The 23,402-nt window shown below is 35.3% G+C and overlaps 1 protein-coding gene across 3 annotated transcripts in view; it reads right to left on the bottom strand.

Annotated features, from left to right (window-relative positions):
• Positions 1–1,210: 1,210 nt before the first annotated feature.
• LOC103579592 (zinc transporter ZIP11) overlaps positions 1,211–23,402 on the bottom strand; it is a 29,325-nt gene continuing 7,133 nt past the window's right edge. For all 3 annotated transcript variants that reach the window (XM_008561025.2, XM_008561024.2, XM_008561026.2), the window contains 2 exons: positions 5,750–6,007; positions 1,211–2,951 (listed from right to left, as the gene is read on the bottom strand). In XM_008561025.2, coding sequence (XP_008559247.1) covers positions 2,873–2,951; positions 5,750–6,007 — 337 coding nt within the window. In that variant the 3' untranslated portion in view covers positions 1,211–2,872. The remainder of the gene's footprint in view (positions 2,952–5,749; positions 6,008–23,402) is intronic.

Below are 23,402 nucleotides of genomic sequence, written 5' to 3'. Positions count from 1 at the left end.
CTGGTGTAGAAAGAAAAACACTATGGGCTATAGGGTTTAAATTTCGTACCTTGTAATTTAGTTATATATCTGGTATTTGGGTATTTGGTAAAAAATATGTAGATAATTTCAAACTGTAAGATCACTAAAACTATGAATTTAATTATGAAAATTGACAGCCCCCGCACGGCTGCGCGTGAATAAAAAACCAAAAAAAAAAAATGTATATATATATATATATATATATATATATTGTTGTTAACAAGTAAAAGTAATAAATTTAAAAATAAAAGTTGTAAGAAGTGTATTAACTGTACACGAACACGAACACGAGCGAACGAGTCCAAGTGCATTGAAAGACTGGTACTTGGTGTTTGGTGCATAAAACAGCACGACTCAATTCCGATACACCCCACCCTAGTAGTACAGCTGACGTTCGAACCCTCGGCCCCTACATCCCTCGGGCTGAGCGCTTTGTTACTGTTCCTGAGGATTCATCTGCTGACCTTTCTCTTTTAAGACGAATACTAAATTTTTATCATTTTCTATTACAGTTCGGCTTTTATTTGGGCAAGAGAATTTTTGTACACGATTTTAAACTTCGAGGCGGGTTTTTTTTTAAATTACGCTTGTTTGAGTAGTGGTGCTACGAATATTAATGAGGACAAATATAAATTTTGTTGGAAAATTAATTATAGTAATTAAAAGTTTGAGTTATCAATTCTGGCTTCAATTAAAATTTAATTTAATACCGGAGACATTAATTAAATTGAACTTTTTTTTAATATTCAATTGGTGGCGTCCAGTAAATATAAATATATAGTGACTAAAAAATTGAGTATGTAATCAAGCCACATAAATATTTAAAAAAATTACACTCAGTTAAAATTTCCTGTAAATAAATTTAAAAAACAAAATTTTTCACTTTTTTAGAATTATTTGAATCTAATTTAATATTCTGGGGTAAAATGGACAAGTAAAAAAATTTTAATTAACAAATTTTCACTATTTCTAAAATATTTTTCTCTTGCGTGCGGAAATTCCGATTTTGTAAGAAAAATATTGATGTAAAAATTTGAAAAAAATCATAATTTCTAATGGGGTTTATTTAATTAAATAAAATACCATGAAAGGCAGAATATATCCTCAATCCTGGGAACTAGAAGCTAAAAAAATTAAAGGATAATTATTTGACATAAAAAAATAGTCTGAAAAAAAATAAAGGGCATGATAAAAATTGAAACATTTATTTTAAAAATCAAAGGAATCACGTATAAGTGTTACGAAATTACATAAAGTCTGATTACATATCAGTAATTTTTTTCGTAACACAAATTGTTATTTATTTAAAAACATTATTAATTATCCATTCATTCCATTTATAATAATAATCTATAGACTTTACAAAACCTCGGAGGAAATGAGAAGCGAAGAGTATTTTTAGCTTTTCCATGAAAACCATAAGTAGTTGTCATGAGAAAACTATTAGTCTTCGGTTTCCTCGACAATAATGGGAGAAATTTGGACTCGACATCCTTCGACATAAAAGACCAATTTTATTTATTATTTTTCTAATATTCCTGTGCCCAGCACCTTCGTATTATTTTTTTAATTATCTAATCCTACGATTAATTAAAAATTTTTTTTCCTATGGAGCCTTCATTTACCAGGCTCATCATTCAGGCATTTAGTTTAATATAAACCGTTTTAAAATTTTTTTATCACTGGCCTCTCAGTATTTAATTATTTTTATTTTTAAAATACCATTAATTCAATTCCTCTCCCTAATTAATTAACAGTATTTACATTTAATTTTTATTATTTTAAACACACATCAAGTATCAAAATATAAATGTATTATTTACAAGATGTGTAACATATTTATTTGTTATACATATTTTACAATCACAAAAAAAAATTTTTTTTTTTTTCGCGGGAAAAATTTAAAAAGAAATAAAAATTTAAAATTTTTTCACGCGGCATTGAAAAAAAAAAAATTGTATTTTTCTTCGCGGGAAATTTAAAAAAAAAAAATTGTATTTTTCTTCGCGGGAAATTAAAAAAAAAATTTTTTTATTTTTCTTCCCAGGAAGTTTAAAAAAAAATCGTATCTTCTTCGCGGGAAGTTGAAGAAAAAAAAATTTCTATTGTTTTTCGCGGGAAATTAAAAAAAAAAAAATACTTCTATTTCTCTTCGCGGGAAGTTTAAAAAGAAATAAAAATCTCTATTTTTTTCACGGGAAGTTTAAAAAAAAAAAAAAAAAAACAAATTGCAATACACAATTATTTTTAAAATGTATGTACTTACATTTATCTCTATAAATATATGAAGAAAAAAAATCATAAATTATCCTTTAGATAAAAAATTAAGAGGAAAAAAAGAAATAATTAAAATTCTGATAGTAACATCAGCCAATTAACGTAACAGTAATTAAATAACTATAAATTGATGTTATTATAAAATTTTCAGCTACTTAACACATATATCAGTACCACAAGATCATATTTATTGACTCTGTTTATAAATCGGTTATAAATTTACTAGATGAAGAGATCGATAGAAGCTAGTGAGCGATAAATGTCATTAGATATTAATTAATTATTAATTCCGGTTGAGTTACGTAGACCCGTTAATTGTAAATATTTAACTTAATTAAACTATTTTCTGTTTATTTAATTGACTGATGCTTTGACGTTCAGTAAAAATCACCGACAATAATTATTATTATTATTATAAAGTAAAGTCGATCCTTGAATCTAACGGAGCCTGCTTTGAGCAAAGAGCTGCATTATTTATGATAACTGTGTGTTTATTTTTTTTTTTATTAATTATGTCTAGCTTATAAAAATGAATACTGTCCTCGGATTCTGGCGGAGAACAATTACTAAATAATTAACCAAGTCCTACGTCGAGGGCCATCATGATTAGGAAGCCAACCATGGCGCCCCAGCTGGCCAATTTGCCGTTGCCACTGCAAATTTATTTAAAATTTCCCATTAATTATTTTGTTTTAATCTGAGGAAATTTGTTGTTAATAGATTTGCTGGAGTACAAGTAGTCGAGGAACTGATTAATGGAAAGACAATTTTAATTTTTTAGGATAATTTTTGGATGTGAGCTAAGCGAGGCAGGAAATTTTTAATGAAATGAAATGTTTTAGTGAGAATCCCAAGTCGAAAAATTTTATCTGATTTTAGTCTGACTAGACTGTAAGACTAATTGATTTGTTTTTGAATTGGTTGATCTATTTTTGATTTTTATTAAAATTTTAAACTGGTTTTTATTTAAAGACAATTAAATCAGACTAAAAATAAGAGACAGAAAAAATTATTTTGCTCTAAATAAATACAGAAGAAGGCAAAATATTTTTTAGAAAAGTCTGATTTTGATTTAGAGGTGATTCGGAGTTCAGGAGTTAAAAAAAATCACTCCGCATACGGAGTAAATCAAGAGTTTGTTTTTTCAGCGAAGTAATTTCAGTGATCTGGATTTTTTTTCAATTCGCATCTACTCCAGTTCCGATTTTACTCCAAGGAGACTAAACAAATAAACAATCATCTACTCCGAAAATTTTGTACAGTATACAGGTAAAAGTCGATTAAATTTTCCATGTTAATTGACCACAAATAAAAAGTAAAATTGAATAGAAGTAACTTAAAATTTTTATTACATTTGAAACAGTTTAAATTTTTCGACTCGGGACTGTGAATTTAACGTCAGACCTCACTTGTCACGGGTTGTTGATTTTTAAAATTACCACACAGTCCGTCAATTTTAAGTGACCGTTGTAATACGCCTTAGTCCGTTCTCTGTTTTAACCACATCGTGGGCGTTCTGCCACATCAATCATCATATCTGCTAAATATCACCTTATTTTTCGCGCTCTGGTGTTCACAAATTTACACCTTCGGCTTAAATCGTATTACGTTTTCCGATAAATAAAACCCGATATTCCATCGGACCGTTTTTCGCGCGACGAAAAAAAATTCGAAAGTAAAAAATGTACCGGATGACCAAATTTGAAAAATGTTTCGCATATAGATGCTAGTATGTCAGCCGAAAATCTTCGCCGACCCCCAATTTCTAGAACTACCCCTTAAGTAGTTAAATTACATAAATTTTTAAAATTTCTGCTGGGCAAAAAACATTTTGATCTTCAGATACATAAATAAAAGTACATAGAAAAAAAAACACTTGAACATGATTATCTAATTCCCGTTACGAAAAATTAAATTCCTGATTTCCTGGTAGAGTATTTATGTGGATGCATAAGTGAGTCCCGTTGATCGTTATCTGGGTATAGATAACTACGAGTCTATGTGTAGAACTAGTATAGATACTGATTGTAAAGAGCTAATGAGTAATGGCGACGAAATTAATATCCGTTAAAACAAAAACTATAGATTAAAAGAGTTAATTTTTCCCGCGGGTTAAAGATTCCAAGACCGAGAGTTTTATACCCTCGGGAGCGAGCGACGACTCGGTGTCTCAGGACTTGTCTAGATCGTCATATTACCGGTGAATAATAGAGAGTAAGACCGAGAGAGAGGAAACCACTAAATTTATAAAATATAAAAAGAATTAAATAAAGAGGGAATTATTGTGTACGAACGAATGAACGAAGCAGGTCCGAGAGAAGGTTAGATCGCACGCGAAATACAAAAGAAGCCAATTACAATGACAATGCACATCTAGCGGGTCCTGGGAAAGAAATTCGCCACGTCTTGCCCGCTAACTATACACATGTGCGCGCGTGTGTGTGTATGTGTGTGTGCTTGTGTGTGCACGAGGACGTATGACGTCAGAAGCTATTATATTCCCTAATCGTCGTGAATCCCACAAGAAAACAGCTTTCAGTGTTGTGTGCTGGTTGTCCCTCCACTGCAACCTGATTGACTATGCAGTTCAAGTGGTTGCAGAGTAGCTTGAGATTCGTGTGATTCTAATTGGAATTTCATAATATACTATACTATATATGTATATATGTATGTGTCTATGTGTGTTTGTATATATATATATATATATATATATATATATATATGAATTTTTTTACGTGGGAATAATTGTTCCTAATTTCCGTGAGATACTTTCCCAAAATCTAGTTTCAATTCATTGAATTTCGTCATTGGGTATATAGTTTACATTTTGACCTATAGCCAGTCCCGGCGGGTTTTTGTTTAAAAAAAAGGGTCTGAGTACTGTAGCAGTAGTTTATAAAAGTGAAAAGGCTTTTTGTGTCGGTGGGAAAAACACCTTCCGTCCCAATCCCGATCTCAGTCTGTCCCGGTCCCTCAGCCCTTAATGCTGACTCGATCTGTAAGCTCTGTATCCTCAAACTTAAAATCTGTGAGCGTGAGTATAAAGGGATAATGACAATAATGGAATACGGGATGAAATTGGAGACAGAAACGGGCGCAAGTGCACTGGGTATGCGCTGGTAGAAAAACGTACAGACAAAGGACAAAATGAGATGACACTTAGCGGGGAGATAAATACATGTGTGTTATACAATTTATAATTGTTATTGTTAAAAAATGTCTTGGCACCTGTGAATATTTACCCATGATTATTATCAGAACACGGTCATGTGAATTTGTTAGGAATAGTTATGAGTACAAAGAGATACATGCTGTAGGGAGTTGATAAAATCAAGTACATGGTGATGCATATCAATTTTTGATGAGCGTTTACAACCGTGACACATGCTACTAAGTTTATAGATATGTGTATGTATGTATGTATGTATGTATATGTATGTTTGTAACAAACCTTTGATGTGCTTCCGGGATGATGTCGTCTACGACGACATAAATCATGGCGCCTGCGGCAAATGCCAGTGCATAAGGAAGCACCGGGCTCGCCAGGGATACACAGGCAGCTCCAAGTAACCCAGCAATTGGTTCGACCATCCCCGATAGTTGTCCGTACCAGAAGCTCTTGAGGGTACTGAAGCCAGCGGCTTGCAGGGGTAATGATACTGCAAGGCCTTCTGGAAAATTTTGTATCCCGATTCCGATGGCGAGATTTCTGTAACAGTCAATAGATGATTCCTTTTATGAGATAGAAGAGGAACAAATAGCTCCCCTGACAGCCGATAGGAATAATAATTCGGGGGAATGTATTGATAACGGTATAGTCGGAGGCTAATTGGTTATAACTTTTGACGAGGCATTTAAACTAGACGTCTCAATTTATGAAAATGCAGCGGAGGAATGTTTAAAACTAGGATGAAAATGAGCGGCGATGGTGGTGGGATTTAGAACGGCATAATCGAGTTCTTGGTGGTATCGACATTCCGTAGATTCCACGACAGCGTACTTGTTTATCCCGGCAGGAGGAGAAGTACACTGGAGACTCTCGTTCAAGTGTATACCCAGACTGTGATGTGCCTCCCGCGTGGAGCCTCCAGCATTAAATGAGAACCGAGGGATCCGCGGAGTGGACTAGCAGCCGAGTGCTCGGGGAGTTCCCTGAAGCATCCGAGTGTCTGTCGACGGAATCTATACCGGATGATGGTTGCTTAGAGGCCGCTGAATCCGTTGCTACTGACACGGGCAGGCTCCTTAAGAGCCGGGTTCTAGAAAACAGAGTGATGTCTGATGCCTGATGCCTGGAATCTGCAGCAGTACCACCGGTAGCCAAGGCCTCGTCGCCGTTTACCGTAATCCATCTTCATCTCGGCTGATGCTCGGCACAAACCACTACAGGTGACTAAGTCCCTCGCGGATCCTGTTTGCCGGAGGAATTCGTTAAAACTTTAAATTAAGCCACTGCGGAGCTGTTTTATTATCGCTGCTGATTCCAGTAATGAGATTGTTTGCCGGGGATTTAAGTTCTCAAGTGCAACCGGCGTATTCTGAACTCGATAAATTTTTCAGGAACGCGGGGGACTGCTGTGTGCTAGATGATGATCGCAAGTGTTATGTTGGATTGTATATCTTTTGCATCGCTAGCGTGATTTATGGTCAATGTAATAGCTAGGATCATGGATCATGGTGGAAAGAGCTAAGTGAGAAGGCACTGGGAGACAAACTCAAACAAGGAGCAAGGGGAGGGCTGGTTAAAGGTGAGGAACATGCAGCTGTAGGCACTGTGACGAAGGGGAAAGAGAAGTGAAGATCAAGTAAGCAGGTGAATGAACCGATCGTATATATATCTATATATGTATGTATGTATGTATGTACTCGAGCGTTCTCTCGACTTAGGTCCAGCATTTATTGCACTCTGCCTGAGGAATGTCTTATTGCGAATTACTGTGCACGTCGAGTAACATGTGGAAACGAGACGGACTCTGTTTGCGTCACTGGGAAATTGTCCTTGATGATTCATCATCAATGTTTCTTAAGTAAGTTATAAAGTCGAGGATCTCGGTTAATATTTTTTACAAACAACAGCACTAAAGTTTCAATTGTCAGGCTGACTTAAGTGTGTGCCGCCTTGAGAATTGACGATTCATGAAATCATTCAAGCGAATCTTTTATGTTTCACAATAAATCTTAGCGTCCTAACCAGATTGAGTGCAAGAAAACACGAAATGTGTTTCCTCTTGATCTGCTGAGATGATTTATCAAATAAAAGGTTGGCTGGCTGGCTGGCTGGTTGAATGAATGACTCAACGAGATCACATTCCACGGGAGTATACATAAGAAATATAAATAAAAATAAACAACTTGGCGTTTTCTGCTGCGGTTAGTTTCTCAAGCTGATCCACCCACGATGACCACCGCTAACAACTTAAGCGCGTTCCCATTTCAATCTACCGAGACAACTCAAAGAGAACTAGCATAATAAATGTCAGCTGATGTCATTGGTCTTATATAGCTGAGTATCGAGGATTTACGATATTACCGGGGCCGATTATCTGGTATGACCTTAGGCAGGCTTAATACCAACAGGAATAAAAAGATATAATTAAATGGCTGTGAGCTAGAAATTAGTTGCGTGACAATTTGACTTTGAGTAGACTCGATAATCATAGTGGATGTGCCTTCGGGCCAAAGAGAATAAAAGAGCTTCCACATTACCGCTCGATAAGACGTCCAGCGAGTCAACTTTTTTCACTTTTTCTCCAAGAGTTTCGTTCTTAACATTATCTAGGAACTGATGCACTCCTCACTGGGGTACAGTTAACTAGCCATCAGCATCATCAGACAAGTCTTGTCGGGCGAGGTCACTATGATTCTCAGAACAACTTTTTCCACTAGGTCGTGGAGGAATTTTTCAGGTGGTTTATTTTACATCGTAACTGTGGATTTTAAAGATCATCGGAAGAGAGGAAACACAGCTCTATACTTTAAATATAAATATACATGTATATATATTAATAAATAAAAATATGTACATTTACAGTATCCGGGAGAAAGCATCGGGTAAACTATACTCTTGGTAATGGAATTTCTGCAAGATATTCTCACGAATAATCGAAATCTTATATCTATATATATTTTTTAAAACCAAACATTCATCTTGACCGTCGAGAGTTTGACCTCTTTCCCTTCGCTTTCGTCTACATTATTATTCTTCCAACTACCTTCTCATTCTTCTTAAAAGTTATTCTTATTTAGTTATCTGGTGAGAAAATCGACGATAAATCATTCCGGACTACGAAATTGGCTAGCTCGTGGCCTAAACGCCATTGACAAAAAATCCTCAACGGATACCCGTTCCCTGCTTGGGCAATAAATTCACAAATTTATAGATAAATTGACTACCGTAAACAAAAATATACAACACGCGGATACTTTGGGGTATCGTCTTTCGCAAAACTCATCAGCTTTTATTAATTTGTCCTCTATTTCTCTTGATACTCTGTGGCCATTTGATCTTTACAGTGAAGCTCACTTACACCACGAGCTCGCTGGATACTGCGGGGGTACTGGAGCCGAGGATTCGATGACCCAATCGCTTACTTTGTCTCTTTGGTATTAAATGATCCGCGGAGTTTAGCCAGACCGCAAAGTATTTCGAAAGTATCAGCTGCGGTCAGTGACAGATCCACCGGATCTTCTTTTTGTACCATCTATATCTACAATACCTTCAGCAGCCAACAGTGTAACGCTTATTCACACTGAGCAAAGGAAGTTCATTCATAAATTAAAAAATATATTTAAACTTTGCGGAATTACGATAATGAAAACAAACAAACGAATTCATCTGTATTACAACCATCGCTTCCTGTTTATGTTTCCGTTTATTAAATAATAATACCCGATAAATATAAAAAAAAGTGTATATATATATATATATATATATATATATTTAAATATATCACAATTTTAACAACGTATTCAATTGGCAATCGATGCGGGGCGTCGTGCAGTCTGAAAAGATTTCTCTTGATTACAAATAAAAATAAACGAAAATCTCCAACAAGAAGAAGTTTAATTCCAAACTGGTTGCCCACGTAATTTCGTCTACATAGTAACTCATACCAAGACTTACTCGTTTTACCTGTACACTTTTAAACGTTTATTTTTATTTTTATTTATATTTTTTCGGCTACTCTTCTTTATGCCGCTCCTCCGTCTTTAGGACGGACTACTCCTGTGCAAATACTCACCGTTTTAATCTTTTAACCACTCATACCCACTACACATTAAACAAACGAATGATAGAACGAGTCGGTAGATATGGGTAACAGACCGTTAAAATGTCCCGTTTTTTTTATTCTTCAGTTTTGATCGCTAAAAATTATTTCCTCTATTATTTTTTAGCTTTCGAGGGGCAAAAAGTGTTTAAGCCGATTGCCATGAAAAGTTATCATAAACTTTTCTTGTCTTCTGAGATTTCTGCAGTACTACTTATTTTACCGAGTAATTTAATCGTGAATAATAATAAAAAAGATAAAAAGAAATGTGATAAAAAATATATTAAGTAAAGTCAGCGAAATGAAAAGGCTGATGGAATCGTGCAAAATATATCTAAGAAACTGTCCCGATTGTAGCGATGCTTGGTCTCCCGCGAAGACGACGAGGTTTTCGCTCTCCATGCACGGATATTTCATCCATTTCACATCCTGGGTATATACGCGCGCGGCACGGGGTTGATCTTATATATATATATATATACATATATAGATATATAAATATATATAGGTACGAAGCTGAGGTTTTCATGGCGAAGCCGTGGCCGGTGGCCCCGGGACTCGAAGTTGCTCGCCACGGCGTTGGTGGAATGCGGGACGGGCAAATCGCGGTCGGCCCGCTTGCGCCTCGTTCCCATGCATTCCTTACCCCCACCGTGGTAGTTTTGTGCTCGTCCGCCTGCGCACCCCGCTTGGCTGCTGCCGACTACCTCTTCTGGCCGCTTGTGCTGTTCTTCCAGGTCCCCCACACTCGATCCTTCTTCTTCTTCTTCTGTTTCTTCCTCTACCCATTGCGCAAAAGAGGCCCCCAAGTCCAGCTAAGCAAGGCAATGCCAACAGAGTACTAACAGCAGCTCCAACGGCAGCCGACCTTTACCGACCATCATAGACTATCTTCCTGCGACTCCAACACCAGCTTCTATTCGATAATTCAACCAAAAGTTCATTCTTGCCAATGTAATATCCAAGCAGTACAATGGCTGATTTTAGTGGCTCGTAACCATCGAGGTCACTTGCCGACCTTGCCGACTGACAGTAAAAAAGACCAGCGAACGGGCGTCTGCACGTACGATTTTATGGGACTGAATTATCTGAGCTAGATTCCGTTCCATGGTTTATGGAACGGAAAGATTTAAAATACAGTTTAGTATTTGTCAGTTGCAGATACTGCTGCTTCAATGTGTTGTATAGATAACTTGTAGACTGGGTTCAGTTCGGCATAAAGAGACATAACGGCTTTGGTTCGTTTGTATGTCTGTTCCAAGTAGAAAACACGCCGCGCATGCTTAATGTCAGACACATTCCAGCCATCGTTTCTGATCACTGGCTGCTGCAATCACATGATCATCTTTTCGCGATCCATTAAAAGTTCTTCTGCTTCAATATCCAGAATATCTTTCTCTCGTTTTTCAACATCATCAACTTCTTGATCTTTATCTACTGCTGCCACTTCAGCGTTATCAACATAATAATCATCATAAGATTGAGCTTCAGCTTCGTTACCAAAGCTATGCTATGCTAATCGCACTTGCAATGATGACTCTCTCAGTTGATGACTGTTTCAAGCTACCATCTGCTACTCGTCACTTAATCACCGCAGTATAATCTTTGTAGTAACCTGTCACTGATTATTATTATACATCCAACCAGTACAAACTAATACTCGCATTCCTTGCGCGTCAAACTTTTAAAAAATTCAATAAAAATGAATCGTATTTCAAGTCTGCGAAATAGTTTGAATTTTTCAGGTGATTAATTTTTACAAACAACAAGTGCCACACACTGAAGTTGTTGCCAGTAATCTAGTCTGAAATGTTTACTCTGAAGTTACATGTGTACTTAATTCCATATAAGTAATTCTGAAGTTGCCAACCCAAAAACCGCAATTTTATTAAAAAAACGATCAAATTGATCAACCATTGGATAAATAATCAAAGTGGGGGAGAAGTTGAAGCGGAAAACAAAGATTCTGGAGAAAGAGGAAGGGAGAGAGAGAGTAAAGGAAAAAAAGGAAGGGAGCAAAGCGCGAAATACGAGACGAGAAAAGTATCGGCGTGGAATGTCACTAACTTAGAGAACGTCTCACGGGTCCAGTTCTCAGAACTTCTCTCCAAGAACGGCTCTCTGGCTGAATGATTATAAAGCGCACGGGCTCAACACACGCTGAAGATGTTTATCGTCGTAATCATGCTTCGTGGAATAATGACCTGATATCAGAAGCTGAGTAAACAATAGCCGTCAGCAGGCTTCAACTTCGTCAGAGCTCTCAAATCGAAGCCCATTATAAATTTACCAACCATTCGTGATGGGTTCAGCGAAATTCCGATCACCGAATCAACTGTAACCTAAAATACCGGGCTTATGATCGGACTTATTCAGCTCCGTAAGTCGTGTATAGTTGTACAGGTTAGAACTTCTCACATTGGTAGCAAAAGTAGCAGCAGCAGCAGCAACAGCAACAGCAGCAGGAGCAAGAGCAAGAGCACAAGAGAAGTCCCTCCACAGTGCTGCATTCCTCGGGACATTGCTCTCGGCTTATCGATTCCCTTCTCTTTCCTGACATTTTCGAGCCAAGCCACGGCCATTCGAGAGAAGTTATCGCGGATTCTTCATTCTATAATCTAACTTTGCCGCTTCTTTCCATTCTCGATGAAGAAGGTACGCTTACACCAGAGAAAAGGTATACTACACTATACTATATATATTTTTATTCATATATATATATATATACATATATATAGGTATAGGTCTTAGCTGTTCATCAGCTTTTGCATTCCTCCGCGTATCTGCTGGCCAACTCACACACACATCCATGCACACACAACCATAAAGACACACACACACACACAGCATCCGCTTTAATCTACACAGTGAGTCTTTACTTTGGTACTTTCACATAATAATGTAGCAATATTTTAATATCAAGTGAAGATGGAATTGGCAATAATGAGACCATATCTCTACTTGAAAGCCTCGGATGCATAATTTAATACGTCGTAATAAAAATAAAAGTTGGTGTATTACTCTGATAAGCTTTTAAATACAAGAATTTCGTATTGGGTACAAAGTTAAATGACACAACAGTGTATAAATACAAATAGCCCAGGTTTAAGTGAGAATAAACTCGGGTTAAAATTTTAATAATAATGACGTAAAAAATGAAGAATAATATAATAAGAAACATGGCAATTTGGTAAGGGTATATAATAAAAGGCGGACAAGAGAATGAGAGTTAAATGAGATGGTCTCGTCGGCAGCTTTGTCCGGCGCCATGTTCGCCATGGGTACCACCTTCGTCTACGTGATACGCCACACCGAGGCATCCTAAGGATCCCAGGGACTTTTTGTTCCTCTTGTAACCTTTGGCTCGCACTTAGGCTTTTTCTTCTCGTAAAAAAATTTTAAATAACTTTTTCCGTTTACTGTCTTGGGCCCCTACACTTCTAAGTCCTGATAGATGCATCTCTTTTGGTCGGGAGCATTTCTAACAGCTCTGGCGATGATAAAAAATTATATAATTTAAATAATGTGGATCTAGGAATCCGATTGAAGCCTAGACTACGGACTACTAGACTCTGGACTATGGACTGTGGGGAAATGCTGTCGGAAAAGGATAAGCGATGGATATACAGCTTTGAATGGCTTGAGAAGACCTCAGGGGGCGAGGAAGAACGTTATCGGCTTTCGTCTCGCCGCAGATGTAAATAAGAAAGAATAACCAGAGGAATAAAAGGAACCAGTACAGAGAATAAATAAAATAATAAAATGAATAGCAAGTGCAAGCAAGGATGAACTTGGATAAGAATCCTCGGTACAAGAGAGACGATAAAAGAAAATCTTAGACCCAGATTCTGAGAAAAATCCGCATAGTTCTGAGTGTGACTCAGTACCAGATATCCTTGAGCATTTTACTTTAACCAACTCGAGTGCACACACCTAGTCTTGCTATCTCTCAACCCAACTCCCTTTCCATCGTAAAACTTTTAAAATAAAATAAAATACAAGCAACTACAGCCTCCTCTACTTGGGATCGGGATCGGCATTGGGATTTTATCTCTTTTCAACGCAATATGCTTTCACCTATCAACTTGTGGATATTTTCTCGCTCACTCGCGACTCTCGAGTTTTTCCTGTTGGTCGATGTCTGGCATTAAAACAAGGAGCGACTGCGAGCGAAGACTTTTGATCTGATTTGTTAGTTCGCAATTTAACAGTCCATAAACCTATTAAACCTTGTTCATTCATGATTTTCTTTCTCGCTAGTGGCACAGCAGAGGCCGGAACTCATGAAACCCACCACTCGATCTTATATAGTCTCACTGTTTCCTTGGAAAGGACACGCGAGTACGGTCGTTGCACTGCTAAGCTAAGTTGCGCAATAAAAAATAATCCGGTGATTGTAAAACCTGTCGCTCTATTCATTTTAAAACCGCGTATTCTTAATGCCAGAGGTATTTCTTTATATATATTGATGTCAATTTGCTGCGCAAGTATTAATAGAATTGATTTTATGATAATGATGATGATGATGATGATGATGATGAAGGCTGCGCTGATGTTAAATAAAAATAATAAACTTTTCTTTACAGACAAATTGTGCGGAAGGTAAAGTTTTTAATGAGTGTAACACACTTGTCAGCCGAGAGGAGTATTGGAGAATCTGCCAAACTCGTCGACAAATTTTAATTAATTCAGTCACGTTTGTAATTATCTCTCGAGTGCTGAGAGTTTTAAACGCAGCCGACAAGTGACAGAATACCAGACCCAGAGGGAGTATCGAGGCATCTTGAGAAAATCCAAGGATTACGGCTTTTTATTATTATTCATTTTTTTTTAACTCCAATGGAACCTTTTATTTTTTTGTAAAACCAACTTTACATCCATATTCCAACTAAATTTCTTAGATCTTTAGTTTAGAGACAACTTATCCGAGTCCGGTAATTAAATATTAATTCATTCGTAATTATTACATGGAATAAATTTTAGAGGCAATTGTCTCTAGAATTCTTGCTCAAAAGTTATGTGAAGTTGACAAAAAAAAATTGAGTTTATTATAACAATTTGCTGATAATTCAAAAACGAGAATAATTCGAAATCTTGCGACCGTTCGAAATAATGATAAATTACCGTCATTTTGATGTACAGTCAGATCACGAGCAATTTACTGACAATTTATCATCAATTGACGTCAAAAATAAATCAGTCAATTTTTTATAAAATAATTTTCTGAGCGGAATAAAGTCGGCGCGGGAACCGCCATTAAATTCAAAAAGTGTATTGGTCAATTCTCTGCCATGTCTAAGAATTTTTCACCTGATCAACACTGGGTTTAAATTTTAGTCTCTGTTCTTCGAAGAATGGCGCATGCGCAAATTTTTGTCGTTAGTTTTCTCACAGAAGAAGAGAACGACTTTCTTCCCTCTAAACACTGGAGAAATTCAAACTCGGGCGCGATATAGCGAAAAAATAAATTCCCAATAATAATAATAGTCGAAAAAAATAACAGTATATATGTAATATGCAAAAGATGACCACACACAGTTGTTCATGATACATACTCGATGTACATTTACGCTTTTCTCCACCTCCTCCTCCTCCTCCTCCTTTTTCTTCTTCTTGTTCTTCTCAATGCATGAAGAATGTCTAGAGGCGTGCTTTGGTGCAATGCAGAATGTCGAGACGTGGTTATAAGTGCCAAGCAAATGTGCCTGTGTATATATGAACGCTGGTGAGTATCTCAGTACTCGTCTCTCGTCTCTTAGCGCAATCCATACATCGAAATGGTACCTCCGTACGTGCAAACATTCAAGACCAAAACCAAAACCAATACAAGACCAAGACCAAGACCAAGACCAGCGTCGCTTGCACACAGACTCGGACGACTTGACAACGGGAATTGTGTACACAGACCTTACAAATACAAGTATGTGAATGTACATAGCTGGAAATCGTACGAGTTCTCGTCCATGTGGATGTACATTTTAAAAGCCTACATCGTAAGAAGTTGGTGTGACATTTACTCATGACATTAGTTATCTCACGAGGTTATCTTTTAGGCCAAACTCCTATCCGCTGATGCCGCGATTCATTCATAACCAACAGTCTAACTGAGTTAACGTACTTTGGTTATTCTCAATACAAGTTTGTCCTCCTTCGTCTCAAACCTCTTATCCGGCTCCTCTCTTTCTTTATCTTTCGTCTTCCATATTTACTCTCGATGTCGTCGCAGGTCGATTGGCCCAAGTAAAGAGCTTTTATCATCATCGCCACCGCCACCACCATCACCGTCACCACTCGCTCGCATTTTAAACAGACCGGATATTGCGCTTGATGTTCTCGTTCCCGTACTGTATAATCGACTAACTGATAACCATGTTAACGATAAATATATTCGTATATATATTTATATATATATTTGTCTTTGTATATATATATATATATAGAGAGAGAGAGAGAGAGAGAGAGATTTTTTGGTCTGTGTTAAAGGGCCGAAAAAATATAAGGAAAATATATATATCAGTATGAAGAATCGTAAAAAGGGATAGGAGAATCACGACTTAGACTCACATACCGGAAGTTCACTTTTAGAAGGGTAAACGCCGGCTATTTATAAAAGGCTTTACAGTTGTATGTACATGTGGATGCATATGTATAAGACAGAGAGAAGAGAAAACAAGAGAAGACGTAGTTTGTCTCCAGTTAAACTTGTCAGTTAGGTCATAAAGTATCAGACAATCGACGCCATTCGACGTGATACTATTTTATAAATAGATCTATTCTATTTGCCCGTCTACGTACCTTGGTTATTTTTTATTTTTGAATAATAATAGACAAAGGCGCCGTAAGATGGCTCGAAAGTTAAATGGACTAGCAGAAATTTTAAAACCACTTTCTAGTTGTCTATTGTTGCTACTCAGATTATTCGTTTTAATGCAGATCAACAATCATTTTTTTTAACTTATTCACTGTCATATTTTATGAAACGTTATTCTTCACCTCCTAATATTCAATTTTTTCATACAAGTAATTTTTAAATTAATCACATCTGTCTAATATTTCTACATACGAGCTTACATGGATTTGAATTTTTTCTAAAAGCATGTTCCCTAAATAGTCGACACTTCGGAGCAAAGAGAAATTATTCTTGTTTGAAATGCCATGGTGTCATAATTAAGTCGGACTACATGGCCACCTGACGGAAAGTGAAATTATGACCATAGTAAATTTTACAATAAAATCGGGAGTGAATTCCGAAGTTGAATTAAAAAAATTACTCCACATCGACGTTCTAATTAGCAAATTGTCTAACTCCATTTCAGAAAATCTTCCATTTATGCGAAAAAAAAGTAAGTTAAACAAATTTTTTTCATCTAAAACTCAATTCTATGTCTAGTATATGTATAATATTTTTGTCTAGGCTACACAAATAAAATTTTTTCTGACCATTACTATCTGAAAATTGCTCAGAATCACCTACTAAAAAATATTAAGTTAGACAAGTTGCTAATTAGATCGTTATACACGGAGTAAATGGAGAATTTTTTTTAGCGGAGAGATTTTATAGTGTTTTGGATTTTATTTAAACCCGCATTCCGCTTCGGAGTTTGAATATCGAAACAAACTCTCTTTGAAAAAGAAATTAACTCCGCTTCGCATTGACTCCGAATTTTTTAGTGTGGTTACAGTAATCTGTGATGTAATCGTTATCTATTTTAACTCCAAAATCACTCTGCTAAAAAAAAATCCTATATGCGGAGTGATTTTTTCTTAAACTCCGGAACTCTCAGTGACGGAGTAAATTCAAATTTAAATAAAATCCATAATCACTCCCTATTTTTTACAGTGCATTGTAAATTTTACTGTTCATAGTAATTTTTGCATGAGTTTACTTCAATTTGTGTCAGGTGGCCAACATGATCCGGCTTTACTATGACACCATAGAATTTCAACCGGGAATAATTTCTCCATGTACTCATAACTCAAAAAATACTTAAAAAGTAAATATTTTCTCAAACACCCACCTGACCTAACTTTCCTACAGCCAATAAAAAGTATAAAACACAAGGATTAACGTCCTACTCAACAATAAGAACCGTAGGTCGACATATCCCACGTTATTAAAAAATGAAATACGTTCTACGCGAAATAGTATTAAAAATTATAATAACTATCGATGTAAATATTTAATAATTTATAAAGTTGCTTGGGTTTTATCAATAAATATCATAGTATCCAAGTAGGCAGTTAATAAATGTGCTTTGAAAGTACATACATTATTAGTGTTAAGTAAAAGTAAACCGTTTAATTATTATTATTTTTTTTTTCTCAATTGCTACGTGTGTTACATTATTCGTACATGTGCAGCGAGAGTTCGGCAGGGTCGAATGGCCGAAGAGAATTTTTAAAAATCTAAAGAAGGGGACGGAAGCAGCTGACATGATAGCTGACACTAACACAACTTAGAGGACTTACATCAAATCTACAGTGTGTAGTGTTGGTAATATATTAACGTTTAACGGGGGAATGATAACCCGTATCATCAGCCAATGTTGCCAAGCTACTCTTTATTTTAAGCGAAAAAATTTGGACTTTTTAAGAAGATTTTCAGTTAATTGCAAATAACTTATGACTTGTGAGAAATATCGAAAATTTTCTCGAAGATAAGTTGTTGGAAATAAAATGCTCTACAAAAAATGTCCTATAAAATTTTCTGATAAAGTTGATGGTTGCGTCAAAAAATTTGAAGATTGTAAAAATTTATTGTCAATCTAACTTTAACTTCGAATAAATTTTGAAGAAATAAAAATATCAAGAAATGACAAGAGACCTTTCTTATAGAGCGTCAAATTTCCCATAAGAATATATCTTGAACATTTAAAAGTATTAGTCCCACCGTGAGCTACGAAATTCCAAAGCTTAAAAAATAAATTGCGATGCGCGACCTCTAAATATTAATATTAAGAGCTCTGATTTTTACAGGCGTTTTTTCTTGTCTCTCTGAATATATTTCACTGGAGATATCGAAAAAAAAAAATAGTCCATTTTTTTGAATCAGCCTAATATATATAAGTATACATACATAGTATACTTCAATCTTTATTACAGAGAGCAATAAAAAAAATAATAATAATAAATAAATAAATAAGAATAAAAAAAATCGAATGTATGAGAAAAAAATTGATTGGTCAAGAAGTAAATTAATAAATGCGTATAATTTTCATTAATAAAATTTATAAAAGATAAATGGCTGATAGTTGACAGTCTTAATATATGTTTTAAGAGAATAAGATAATTATATTATCAGGAAGGCCGAAGTGGTTAAAATATCTTTTTAAATATTTCTTAATTACCGGGATTTAGGAGGGAGTAAGTTTAAGAAGAAGGAGAAGAATGAGGGGGAGGAAAGAAGGGAGAAGAGGGAAGAAGATAAAAGAGATAGAGACAGAAAGCTTAACGAAACGCGTTTCATTCATTCCAGAGATTCCTAATAGCCTAACACGGCACTTAGACTGTACGGACTGTACTATGACTACGCTATTGTGTTGTATTGTATTGGTCCACAAAGTTCTGTAGCGCCAAGTGTGTCATTTGAATGCGTTGGAATGCCGACAGCTTGAGGCGGCGCATTTTAACTTTAGGTCGTACCGATTGTATACTTAATTACGAGACTATACTTTGCTGTGCTAACTGTACTCGGCTGTGGCAATAGATTTTTTAAAAATTTATTTTCTTCATTTTTTAGACGGATTTTAAGTATTACTTTTTAGAAGTTTGTATTTTCGCGCGCCAAATTTTTTTGAATTTTGAGACGGCTGTTAGAAAAAAAACTCAAGAGCTGATCGAATTATTTTTGGTTTGAATTTTTGATATATATATATATATATATTTTACCGGTCAAAATTTCGGGCCCATGGCTACTAGATATAGAAAATTGTATTATTGAGGAATGTCAAAAATATGTCTATTAGATTTTTTTTATTCAAATAACGGCAGCTATAAATAAATACTTGAGACTGATGAAAAGGCTAAAAATCCGTGGAAAATATTTTTTTTTTAAGAATAATGTAAATATTAGGATCAGAAAAAAATATTTATCGAATAAAAAAATTTTCAAAAGTAGGCTATTTCTATTTAAAGACACGTGTTTTAATTAAAAGCATTATCATTATAAAAATTATCTTGTAATAAATTTGTAACAGAAAAAACTATCTCTTAAAAAATGTAAGATCAGTAAGCCGATAAAATTTGTATTATTAATTATAAATACTCTGCCCTTTGTACGCCATATTGATAAGAATTTATTATGTACATAAACCGAAAAAATTAACTGTTGTATTTAAATTAACGGTTACGAAAGCATGCGAAGGTTTATAGACACAGCTGATTAATCGAGTTTCTAAAAACATTTTCATGCAATATTAAATATCATAAACTCTACAGCACTTTATATTAAAACCTTAACTTGCTAAATAACTTGAATTTTATCACGCAACAACTTAACAAAAAAAAAATGATTTCCCGGCGCGAAAAATATTATGAACTATAAATTGAAAAGAAAATTTCTTACAACAAAAAATTTATCGGCTCAAGAAATTTTTTCTCTTCTGAAAAAATTTTATTTTAAATTTACAATGAAAAAAATTTCTTAGGGTTAGTAAAAGTTTTCTGCGGGAGAGTGAAAATCCACTTTCACTCCAATTCGAAATTTTGATATTAAAATAATTTTCTTTTACACAGAAAAAAATAATTTCTTGGCTCGAGAATTTTTTTCTCACCTGAAAAAATTTTTTTTCACTTTCTAATACAAAAAATTTCTTGGGTCGAATAAAAATTTTTTGCGCCAAGAAATCCTTTTTTTCTGTGTAGGAGTAAATTTCACTCCGCGAGAATAAAATAAATAAAAAATCATCCGGTCAAAATAATTCCGGATTTAATCCGCGTTCCAAAAATTTTCTACAGTGCAAGTCTCTGGAGCATTACATCAAAGATTAAAGAATTTAAAAATGTAGGAATATAATATTTGTGGGAATAATTTAAAATCCTGTGGCAGTTGAGTGTTCTGAGTATTTTGGACACTCGGATCACGTATTCAAAAAAAAGTAAATAAAATAATGTACAATATTGTATTTGGAATATAAATATTCGAGCGTGTGTACATGTTGAATTTGTAGTGCTTTCTAAATTTTACAAAGCATTCCTGAATATATAATTAAATATTGAAAGATAATTAACAGGGGATAAATATTATTGATCGGTAATCAATAATTTGAATATAAAAAGGAGTCAGAGCAAAATTTAATTAAATATGGAATCCAGTAAAAGGTAAAATATGAGATAATATAAATTGGCACCAGTGTGGAGGAATTGGTACCAAAGAAAGCCGAAGAATGAATTGTTCGCAGAGAACCCGGGCTGGCTGTGTCTGTGTGGATGTGTGAGGACTACTTGGGTGTGTGTAGTGTAGTGTATATGGTATTCGTCGAGGAACTTGAATACGAATGTATATGGAGGAATACATTGCTGGGTCTGAGCTCAACTCAAGTGGCCCTCCGGTACGCCCTAATAAAGCAGAAAGGAAGGCCGCTTCCAGGAACTATACCATCAAGATATGCGGTGGTCTGGTTCAATATGTGGCGCCAAAGGGCCACGACGGTCGTTACGATTACTACATAACGACACATCCTTTTCACGCTATTATACCATATATATATATGTATGTATGTATGTATGTATGTATGTATGTATGCATGTATGTATGTATGTATGTATGAATAGTACATATTTTTGAAATTAACAAATATTTTGTTATTAAATTCGCAGATGTTTAAGTACTTGATCGAAGGAATGTAATCTTTAGAATTTTGGAAATAGGTTTTGAATAGAGGAAATAAATTTTAAGGTGCATTGTAAGGAATTTTGTTGGGTATTCAGTGTGTTTGAATAATTTTTAAAGCCGAAAATAAAGGGCGGGAGTACAAACTTCGAAACTGGAAGTTACATTTTTTAGTGCCGTTACACTTTTCTCTCAAGCTTACAAAGATAACTACAAATTTTTCTGTCAATTGAAGATAATAATATGAGTAACGCAAATTTGGTAGTTTTTAAAAATTATCGCCCGAAACAAAATCCCGAAAAATAAAAAAAATTTATCAGTTTTCCATAAATTTAAATCTTAAAGCCGCATTTTAAATATTTAAAATGATAATATATAAATTTTAATTAGACTTAATGTGTCAAAAAAGTCTTTACGAATTTTTCTAGCTCAGATAAAAGTCACTAGCTATTTTAGTTTTATAAAAAAGTCTAGCGGAAGTTGCCGCGAGCATCCATTTTATGAATTCAAATAAAAATATTTAAATTTTCATAAAATCAAAGCCGGCTGTCCTTTCGCGGTTCCCGCCGTTAAAAATGCGCGTCAATTTTCTGTCAGTAGCTTCACAAATAATTAACTATCCCTTCACAATAAACGATAAAAAATTTTCCAAAGCTTTTCCCGAGTTTCATGTGAATTTTCCTTTGAATCAGAGGATTGTTGCCACACAACAAATATTTTTTTTCTCAAGCCCTCTAGTTAATGTTAAGGTCATTTGACAGTCGTGTTTCTTGATACTCACCCGCAGCAAATATATACGTACATAGATATATATATATATATATAAAATGTAATATTAGCTATACATAACACAAGTAGACTTTCTAAACAAAGGAATAGAACGTTTAAGAGGGAAAGAGAATTTAGGCCGTGGGCCAGGCTAAATCGGAGTCTAAAACCGACAGCGGCTTATTCGATGTCGGATAGCGATTTGATCAAAGGGAATAGAAAATAAGCGAAGCGAAGATACTTGTGTTGTGTTAGTTGTTAAATATATTTTATGTAGTGTAGTGCTGTAGTGGTAGTTGCTGCAGTACAGCATAACCAAACTACAAGATAAAGAGAAAAGAATGGAATGGAAGTAGTAAAGTAGAAGCGGGCAGTGTTATGTGCCGAGAAAGAGCTACAGTCTAACAGCTAAGGCCAAGAAACCAGGCATCGGGACTCGGAGCTCGAAGCTCGGAACTCAGACTCTGGCTATGGCTATGGTGTTTTCTGCTGGAGCACCGTGGCAATGATGATGAGGTTGCCGGTGGGGATGGAATGCGCGGCGCCTAGGGCTCGTTGGATTTCAGGGCCACACGTGCCCCTGGTCCCTGTCCCCTCGCCCGAGCAGTGCCAATAAACTCAGCCTCCGGCCGACCGCCGCTGCTTTCGACCACCATGGAACTCATTCATGGGGACGGGGACCTCCTACCACGATTTTATCGCTCTTTTACTCTATTCACTACTTTTACCGCTGGCCAACGACATCTGACGACCAGCGCGGTACTATTATCGACTGCGTTGTCTGCAGGCCTCTCAAGAGCCATCTGGGTGTCAAGATCTTTGCGACCAACGCATGGCAACTCGTATTTAAATTCATTTTTAACTCGAAATTAAGATTAGAAATATTAATATTTACTTTTTTTTTGTCCATTATTGATTTATTTCAATGGATTGATTACTTTACTAATTCTGCTGATTCTAAATTTTCTGAAAGAAACAAAAAGTTAGAATCTAGTGATTAGTAATCCATTGAAATAAATTTATGGAATCAAATAGAGAAATTTCAGAAAAAATTTGAATTTTTCAGCGGGAAAGTAAAATTTAAATTATAATTAAATGTCTCTATGATTTGAGATTAAAATCATTGACTTCCAGACCATGAATCATCAACACGGAAATCAAATTTATATCAAATCACTGATCTACTTTTAATCAAAATTTTGTTTTTTATCAGTATACTTAAAGACGCGATAGATAAT

Source organism: Microplitis demolitor, chromosome 7 (genome assembly GCF_026212275.2).
Source record: "Microplitis demolitor isolate Queensland-Clemson2020A chromosome 7, iyMicDemo2.1a, whole genome shotgun sequence".
In the NCBI taxonomy this organism is placed as follows: domain Eukaryota; kingdom Metazoa; phylum Arthropoda; class Insecta; order Hymenoptera; family Braconidae; genus Microplitis; species Microplitis demolitor.
This window is presented reverse-complemented; position numbering and strand designations above follow the sequence as displayed.